General features: G+C 36.3%; 1 protein-coding gene across 1 annotated transcript; it reads right to left on the minus strand.

Annotated features, from left to right (window-relative positions):
- Positions 1-2769: 2769 nt before the first annotated feature.
- LOC107589684 (egl nine homolog 3-like) lies at positions 2770-9030 on the minus strand. The gene is made up of 5 exons (XM_016278185.1): positions 8323-9030; positions 3557-3676; positions 3331-3467; positions 3175-3248; positions 2770-3088 (listed from the first exon to the last, which is right to left on the minus strand). Exons 1-5 carry the CDS (start codon positions 8698-8700, stop codon positions 3060-3062), a joined length of 738 nt encoding a protein of 245 aa, XP_016133671.1. The 5' UTR covers positions 8701-9030; the 3' UTR covers positions 2770-3059.
- Positions 9031-9637: the final 607 nt, after the last annotated feature.

The following is a 9637-nucleotide window of genomic DNA, read 5'->3' on the forward strand; positions in this document are numbered from 1 at the left end:
TGTTAAGTAATTATTTAACATTTTTACTTACTACTTGATCAGACAGCCAATAGTTAAAACAGTTTTTAAAAAAAGTAAACTTTTTAATTTCAAAGATAACTGGATGCCAGTCACATGCAACGTAATGAGGTCATGTGACAGCACTAATGTTTGAAACATTTACAGTGGAATAACAATGTTCATTATGGAGTAGAAAGTATGTATACCGCATAGTGTTCAGTATAGTGAGCTAGTATTCCACTCCGAACACAGCTTTTGTTCAGTTCTAAGTAACACTGTAACTTGTTCTTCATTTTTTCCTTCACTGTCTCCCCTACACATTTCCTCTTTGCCCTGTTTTTCTCTCTTGTTCTCTCCCTTCTCCCTGCTGCATATCTTTCTCCACTGACTTCAGGCACTGAGGGGGAGGTCACTGCTGAAGCCCACTGAAGAAATCCAACCAACTTTAAATATTTTACACAATTTTAAATGAAGTCCATGAATGATAGATCACAGGAGAGAGAGAGAGAGAGAAAGAGAGAGGAGGAGGAGGTGAAAAAGCCCAAACCTGAATCCTCCCTAATGATTAGGAGCTGTCCATCTCCCCTATACTGTCCTTATTGGAAATCAGAGTGTGTTTAAATAGCAAAGAGCCTCTCATTAGGGCAGCTACAGGTACATAGAACCTTCAACACCTATATGAACATGAGATATGAATTGTGTCACATCTACTGAGGTCTATTCATCTACTGTTCAAAGCAATTTAACACCTGCGTTTGATCAAAGGCATAAAAAAGCGACAGGCACGGATATATAGATAGATGGATGGATGGATGAAGGTTTTCGTGTTATATTACTTTACATATTAGATGTGAGAGTACTTGCATACAAGATTTATGTTTCTGAGGAGGCATTTGATTTTTAAGTCTTACTTAAAGGGGTGGTTGATTGCGATTTCACTTTTTTAATGTTAGTTGGGGTGTAATGTTGCTGTTTGATCATAAACAATATCTGCAAAGTTACAAAGCTGAAAGTTCAATGCAAACGGAGATATCGTCTTTTAAAATTCTGGCAGTTTAATGCCTACAAAAACGACTGGTAAGGGACTACAACGAGTTACTTCCCAGGTCCGTTACATCAAGAACCCAGAATTTTACATAAACCCCGCCTCCAGGAACACGCAGCAAAGGGGGCGAGGCCACGCTGCACTGCTTTAGAGAAGAGGAAGAGAAAACTACAGGTGCACGTAAAAATCTATTCATATATGAATCGCGATTCTGTCTTCTAACGATTCTAATGGATTCACAAGTTTCAAAATTAATGTTCTAAAGCAGCGTTCTCATCCTGTTCCTGGCCTCGCCCTGCTCTGCATCTCGCTCTCTCTCTCTCATTCAGATCCTCAGCTCAGTGAATACACTTATTTTCACATACTATAGCTATGCGGTTGCCGAACTGTATTAAAGCTTTAATCAGGATAAAACCGTATATTAAAAGCTAACAGGTGCCTTTCGCGCCGCTTTAGTTCCAGAACTAAATGTACAGTACTAAAGTACTGGGACGATTTTGCGCGAACTATTTCCCAGTGCTATTTAAAGGGTTGCATTCGCACCAATAGTGTGTACTAAGAAGTGATGTAAGCCTGTCGACAGCAGCGTCATTTGTGCGCGGCATTCAACAACAGAAACAAAGAACAACATTAACAACAGGAGGATGGAGGACGCTGTGATCGGAGCTGTGTTTTTGTTGTCTCGCGGGTTTCACAATAATGGACATGGAAAGTCGACGTATACGTAAAGCGATTGAAAGGAGGATTAAGAATCTCCAACGACAACTGGCAGTGCTACATTTGCTACAAGTGCCTGCACTTCAGCGTCCGTCCATCTATCGCTGTTCTCCATACTTGCGAAATAAGTTGACACTATGTTTACACGGGGTTTTAAATCATGGCGGGTGAGGGCGTTTTCATACGCGTTTGGCCAATCAATGTCTACTTGCGTCACGTTTAGTACCAGTTGTGCTGGTTAGACCCTGCTCCGGAGTTGGAGCTAATTTGGTTTCGAAAAAGGCAGTCCGGTACTAAAATCGCACCCAGTTCCGGCGGTGCGAAAACGCCAAAAAGTGGGTAGTTCCACAATTAGTTCTGGTACTAGGAAAAGGTTCCCGCGATGCGAAAGGCCTTATAGACGACATCATTGTTTACAATACAACCAGAGCACATGCTGCTATGTTGAGGGGCGGGTCGTTTAGACGCACGCTAGAGGCGGTTTAGCCAATCACAACACACTGGGCCAGCTAATCAATCAGAGCCCATGTGTATTTCTGAAGGAGGGGCTTCATAAAAGCAGGACATGATCAGTGCATTCAGAGGAGAAGGGACAAAGAGGTGTGGAATAAAGGTAAATTATGTGAAAAATAATGCGTTTTTAAAAAAAAGAAGCATTAACACATGTAAGACTGCACCCCATAAACACAATCAAGCCTAGAAAAAAACCAGTGAACCACCCCTTTAAGAACTTTTTGTGGCGAATCTCTGAAGAATTCATTGTTATATATTCAGTGCTGTAGTTGACTTTGTGTTCCGCTAAAATTATTCATTTTAAATATAAATTTTTTATTTAGTATTATATTTTTATTATTTTCAAATAAATGGTTTCTACATGTTTATTGAATTAAAAATCACATTTCTAATTCAGTTTTTAGGGATGCACAGTATATTATATATATATATATATATATGCTTCTTATCTATTTTTCATTTTATTTTTACACATCTAGACAATATAGCTCTGAAAAGTTTTTTTAAAAGAAGAATTTAATTATAATAAACATCTAATAATCCATTAATCAGTTTTAATATTCTCACATTTTTCACAAAATTGTCTTTACATTAGCAGCGGGTTACTCAAACGACTCTTCACTTATTTGAAGAACCGGATTCAAACGTAGTAAATCACAAATACTAAGTGCGGGAAGAGGTACCATTAGTGCAACAAGCAATGTAAAAATAGAAAAAAAAAGCTAAGAAATAAGACGGCAGACAAAAGAAATCCTCTCTGAGGTGACAGGCCAGTGTATTTCTGTTAAGGTGATGAACCCTCCTGTGAGTTGGCTGAAATATAAAGGTTTAAACAATTAGATATTTAGAATTAGACTTCAAAAAAACACACTGATACTGATGATTTTGGCTGAACCAACCTGTCAGATCTCTAAATTTTCTTTTTGCTTCAGCTCTTTCCTCTGAATCAAAGTACCACACAGTGATTGCATACCTGTGGCACAAAACACACTTTAGCAAAGCTGCCATGAAATCATATTGACATATAGTTCTATAACATGAAAGCTAATACTAACCTTGTAGCATACGACGGTTGAACTTCATGAGGGTTCCTACGATCTGACCAGAAAATCAGAAGTCGATCAAACAAAGGCTCGATGTCGGCTACGAAAGGTTTTCCTTCAGGAAATATCCTTAGCAATCCGCCATGCTCCTAAAAACATGCAGTGACATTTGATTAATTAACACTGAACAATAAATATTTTGGAAATGACATTTGAAATAAACTACTGAAAAGTCTACCTTGGCATTCCAGTTTTTATTCAGATAGTAAATACAGGTGACGCAGCGGCCGTCTGCATTAGGGTTATCTACATGTTTCACATATCCTGCTCCATTTCCTGGATAACAAGCCACCATCGCCTGAAAAAGAAGACACGTGAACCTAAGCTTGATAGATATTTTACTTTACATCTTATCCCAGAAAAGCCTATTTCCAGGTAAACATAATGATTGATTGTCATTTAAAAAAATACATGTCATACTTATAAGATACTCTAAGTCTTGCTACAAATTATTGACAAGAGAAATTTCTTAAGGCATTTCTCCTCTTGAACAAGTAACAAGAATCTAATTGTCTATATGGACATTCTGCTCACAGCTTTACTATCATAAAATTAGCTTGATAGATATTTTACTTTACATCTTATCCCAGAAAAGCCTATTTCCAGGTAAACATAATGATTGATTGTCATTTAAAAAAATACATGTCATACTTATAAGATACTCTTAAGTCTTGCTACAAATTATTGACAAGAGAAATTTCTTAAGGCATTTCTCCTCTTGAACAAGTAACAAGAATCTAATTGTCTATATGGACATTCTGCTCACAGCTTTACTATCATAAAATTTATATATTTCTAATCGAATCTATTTGTTTTAGTGCCAAGACATTTTACACAGAGCTGAAAAAAGTTCTTCTAATTTCAAATGTTTGTCTAAAAATAAAGTTGACTTTAAACCTGAAATGGTTTCTAAAGTTTTGTTTCAGTAGTTAATAAAACATATACGGTAAACAAATAAATCCACTGCTCTCTTGTCTCCTCTGAGGCTGGGACTCTAAATAGTGTTCTGTGCTCGTCTGTGCTGCTAACAATAAAACAGTTTGCATGCTTTGCTCGAACTTTAGCCATGGCATTAGAACTGGTATGCCGTTGTAGCTTGCGAAAACAGAATGGCAGCGCCGTCAACGTGAGTGATATTATAATAAGATCCCTTTTCCACGTCACAAAGGGAGCGAAATCTGATGCACTTGTTTTTTCAGATGCTTGCAAAAAAAGTAACAAGAATCTAATTGTCTATATGGACATTCTGCTCACAGCTTTACTATCATAAAATTTATATATTTCTAATCGAATCTATTTGTTTTAGTGCCAAGACATTTTACACAGAGCTGAAAAAAGTTCTTCTAATTTCAAATGTTTGTCTAAAAATAAAGTTGACTTTAAACCTGAAATGGTTTCTAAAGTTTTGTTTCAGTAGTTAATAAAACATATACGGTAAACAAATAAATCCACTGCTCTCTTGTCTCCTCTGAGGCTGGGACTCTAAATAGTGTTCTGTGCTCGTCTGTGCTGCTAACAATAAAACAGTTTGCATGCTTTGCTCGAACTTTAGCCATGGCATTAGAACTGGTATGCCGTTGTAGCTTGCGTAAACAGAATGGCAGCGCCGTCAACGCGAGTGATATGGGGGGTGTGACAGAGTCTTAACTTTGATAAAGAATATCTCTTTGGTTTTGAGACTTTAGTCTTTGCAACTTCAGGGATCTTATCTATGCACAATCAGCTTGTAACACTCCAAAGAGAAAGGAAAACTTGAAATCGCATCATATGACCCCTTTAAAACCGGAAAAAGTCAGATTTTCATGATATGTCACCTTTAAAGTAGGCCGAAAGCATCGACTCCATCTTGGTATGATTATTAATACAAAATCTCAGATCTACTATTACAAAATACTATTATAATGTTCAAAACAAAGCACTTTATTTCTCTTCTCAGCAGATCCCGGTTAACCCCTCCCAACCCTCACATAGTGGGGGTAACAGTCACCAATGCCCATGTTTACATTTCTGCAGACGAGTCTTTATCATGAACACATTCCCACAACAAGAGTACATACGAAAGTTTGCCGTCATAGCGCAATGTAAACATGCAGCTGCACAGAGAGCAGGAGGAAGTGTGTGCGTGCGCGAGTGTGTGTGTACATGCGTGGCTAAAGAGAGCAAGCTTGGCCAGCAGCCAGTGCGCTGAGGGTTTAATGACAGTGCTACGTGTTGAACGTGAGTCTACAGCACCACACAGACTTCAGTTGTGACGGCCAACTATCATAGCGTACACAATCCAGAGCTCTGATTCAGCACACTTAACCATTTCAAAACACTGATTTAAGAAATGTTAATACTCTTTATAAGAATAATAATTGCACTAAATCAATACATTTATTAAACCCTGTTTAATGCATTTTATTCTTGAAGTGCTTATTTTTCCTTTTTAATTTTTTGTACTATCACGGCTGTCATTTTGTTATTGGGGATTATGACGTCAGTAAGGTTTTGGAACAGATGACAGACAAAAAAAAGTGTTTTAGTATTATATTAAAAGAATATTCAATGTATTTGCTTATATTCGGCTATCTGAATCCTTGATAATGTTTATAAAATCCTGTAACCCAGAGTACAGCAGTGCAGTGAGAGGAGTCACGTAGTGTTCGCAACAGCAGAAACTGAAAGCCTATCTCTGCCATTCATCACCAGGCACAGTAAAGACTGTGTGCCAAATCACTCTACTGTAACTGCTCTAAACAAAGAGCCAAACAAAGACAGAAACTAATGCTTAATGGAGTGAGAACCTGTATTCACCCAGATGAACAAAGTACTCTGAAATCATTAAAAAACACATAAATAATCAACAAGTTGTAATATAATGTTCATCATGTATACTTGTGTAGGCTATACACTACCGTTTCAAAACTTTTGGGTCAGTAAGATTTTTAAGAATTTTATCATTTTATTTAGCAAGGATGCTTTAAATTGATTGAAAGTGAAAGTAAAGACATTTATAATCTTACAAAAGATTTCTATTTCAAGTAAATGCTGTTCTTTAAAACTTTTTAAAGAATCTTGAAAAGAAATATTACGGTTTTCACACCAAAAAAAATAAGCAGCACAACGTTTTAACATTGATCATGATGTTTCTTAAGCAACAAATTAGCATATTAAGATGATTTCTGAAGGATCATGTGACACTGAAGACGCAGTAATAGCTGTTGAAAATTCAGCTTTTCATCACAGAAATAAATCATGTTTTAAAATATATTAAAATAGAGAACAGTTCATTTAAAATGTGTCTTAAAAAAAAACCTTACTGACCCCAAACCCTTGAACAGTAGCATGCATATATAAGCTTATATACTGTATATTTGTTATGTTATATGTTATATATATATATATATATATATACATACACCACTGGTCAAAAGTTTAGGATCAGAACGATTTTTTAAAGACGCAGTAATAGCTGTTGAAAATTCAGCTTTTCATCACAGAAATAAATCATGTTTTAAAATATATTAAAATAGAGAACAGTTCATTTAAAATGTGTCTTAAAAAAAAACCTTACTGACCCCAAACCCTTGAACAGTAGCATGCATATATAAGCTTATATACTGTATATTTGTTATGTTATATGTTATATATATATATATATATACATACACCACTGGTCAAAAGTTTAGGATCAGAACGATTTTTTATGTTTTTTACAGGAGTTTCTTATGCTCATCAAGGCTGTATTTATTTGATGAAAAATGCAGGAAAAAAGGTAATATTGTGAAATATTATTATGATGTAAAATAACGTTTTTCTATTTTAATATACATTCAAATCTAATTTATTCCTGTGATGCAAAGCTGAATGTTCAGCATCATTACTCCAGTCTTCAGTGTCACATGATTCTTCAGAAATCACTCGAATATTCTGATTTATTATCAGTGCTGGAAAATGTTGTGCTGCTTAATATTTTTTGGAACCTGTGATACTTTTTTTCAGGATTCTTTGATGAATAAAATGTTAAAAAATTAAACTTAAACCTTAAACTTGAACTTTAAATTAAAACTTTTATTCAACAAGGATTTGTTAAATTGTTAAGTGATAGCATAGATTTATATTGTTAGAAAAGATTTATGTTTTGAATAAATGCTGTTCCTTTTAACTTTTTATTCTTCAAAGAATCCTGAAAAAAGTACTGCCGTTTCCAAAAAAACACAACTGTTGCCAACATTGATAATTCTAATAATAAATCAGCATATTAGAATGATTTCTGAAGGATCATGTGACACTTTACATACTGGAGTAATGGCTGATGGAAAATAAGCTTTGCATCACAGGAATAAATTATATTTTAAAGGATATTAAAATAGAAACCATTATTTTATATTGTACTAACATTTTGCAAGATTACTGTTTTTTTCTGTATTTTTGATCAAATAAATGCAGCCTTGATGAGCATAAGAGGCTTCTTTGAAAAACATTACAAGTCTTACTGATCCCAAACTTTTGAACAGCAGTGTGTGTATGTATATATATATATATATATATAAAGTAACTGTAATACTATTATTATTAAATAAAATAAGTCGTTAGCAAAGATTTTAATGCTTGGTATATTTTCATAAGAAAAAAAAGGCTATTTGTTTTTGTATTACCTTGTGAACTGTACATTCATTAAGGACTAATTTACTTTTAAGGAAAGTAAACCAGCGAGTATAGACTATAAAAGTCATACACATATAAAAATCTTAAAAATACATGCCACAAATAAAAATATATGACAATATGAATCAAAGTTTCATAACACTTCTAACTGAAAATACATTTATGATCTGATGAGAATTGTATCAAGTCGTTAGTGTTATTAATTAAAGTTAGGCTACTATAAAAACGTTTCATCAATTAATTACGTGATTCATTCGATACATTCTTGGCACTTCGAAGTGCAGTCAAGCTTACCTTTGACCTTGCGCGAATACTTTTGCCCAGTCGACCCACACACAGAGAAATGAGTTTGTCTATGAGTGTTAATAAGAAGTTGACAGCCTCCGAGCCCCTCTCGGTCCCGTTAACCCATGTGATTTGATCTCCTCTGATGCTTCTCCTGCAAACTCCATCGCTTCTTCTGGCCAGCTGGCCGTCGTTGAGAAGCCCACAGGAGTGCATGCGCTTGACCTGACCCAGAACCATGTGGCCCGCGATGTCCCCCAGAAAATGATCCACGTAAAAAAAGCCTCGGTCCAACAGAGCCGGAACCACTTGCTCTAAAGCCAAACTCTCCAACTGCGAGTCCAGTGCGTGCTGAAGAAATGGCATTTTGTCTTGAGCTCGTTGCATTCAAATCAACGAAAGTTTTTCCAAAGTAGCCTAATATCTAATGCCACGGGATCGTCCCTCCGGAGACGGGTAAAGAATGCCACAGGCAGCAGACGGGGGCTGTAGGTGGGCTTTATAATCGCTCTGTGTGAGGGTCCGAGCGCAGCGCACCTGCGGCGCATGTGGAACGTGCAGAATGTTTGTCGCGCTTCAGTGGGCGGATATTCATGTGAAACCCCCATTCAGTGCGTGTAAGTTCAACAATTAAGAGCTGGACAATGCATGTTTACTGTAACCCAAAAGTCATCTCTCTATAGGGGGCGCTTGGCGGCTCAGAAAACCCAATCCTCCATTCAGCCGGGTTCAAATCGCAGGATAGTTTTTGTCTTACTGGAGACACCTGTATACTTTAAAATAAATTATTTTGAAAATGATCATTTTGTTGAGTGGAACCTTACAAACAAATGGCAACTGTCCTCTGAAATCGCTATCAAATGTTTAAATGATCAGCGACTATGATTGAGCTGAGAAAAAGAACGGGTTCCTATCACGTGATATCGCCGCCTGCGTGCTACTTCAGAAGTGGTCTGAAAAATCCTTTACCTATGAATAGTGACACTGGAAATAGCCTAGATGGTGAGGTGTTAATATTACGCATTCTTTGATGATAAACCAATAAGGGTAAAGTGACCCTTGAAATGTTTGCTCTGTGACGAATTGTTTGTTTATCGTTTAAAAAAAAAATTTTTTTTATTAAAAAATAAATTAGAAACACATATTGTTTGGCTCTGTGACGAATTGCTAATATTCGTCTATTGTGCCTGTATGATGTCCCATCATACAGGCACATGGCTTCTCCTACCATTGCTATGCTGATGACACACAGCTCTATCTTTCATTTCAACCAGATGATCCAACGGTAGCTGCACGGATCTCAGGCTGCCTGGCAGACATCTCG

Source organism: Sinocyclocheilus grahami, unplaced genomic scaffold (assembly GCF_001515645.1).
Source record: "Sinocyclocheilus grahami isolate Dianchi unplaced genomic scaffold, SAMN03320097.WGS_v1.1 scaffold118.1, whole genome shotgun sequence".
NCBI classification, from domain to species: Eukaryota; Metazoa; Chordata; class Actinopteri; order Cypriniformes; family Cyprinidae; genus Sinocyclocheilus; species Sinocyclocheilus grahami.

Excerpts from the sequence above, each read along its gene's own strand:
- LOC107589684 (XM_016278185.1), bottom strand. The coding sequence starts at position 8,700 with ATGCAACGAGCTCAAGACAAAATGCCATTTCTTCAGCACGCACTGGAC. Across the intron at positions 3,677-8,322 it reads GTATTCGCGCAAGGTCAAAG|GCGATGGTGGCTTGTTATCC; the intron begins GTAAGCTTGACT and ends CTTCTTTTTCAG. Across the intron at positions 3,249-3,330 it reads CAACCGTCGTATGCTACAAG|GTATGCAATCACTGTGTGGT; the intron begins GTTAGTATTAGC and ends TTTGTGCCACAG.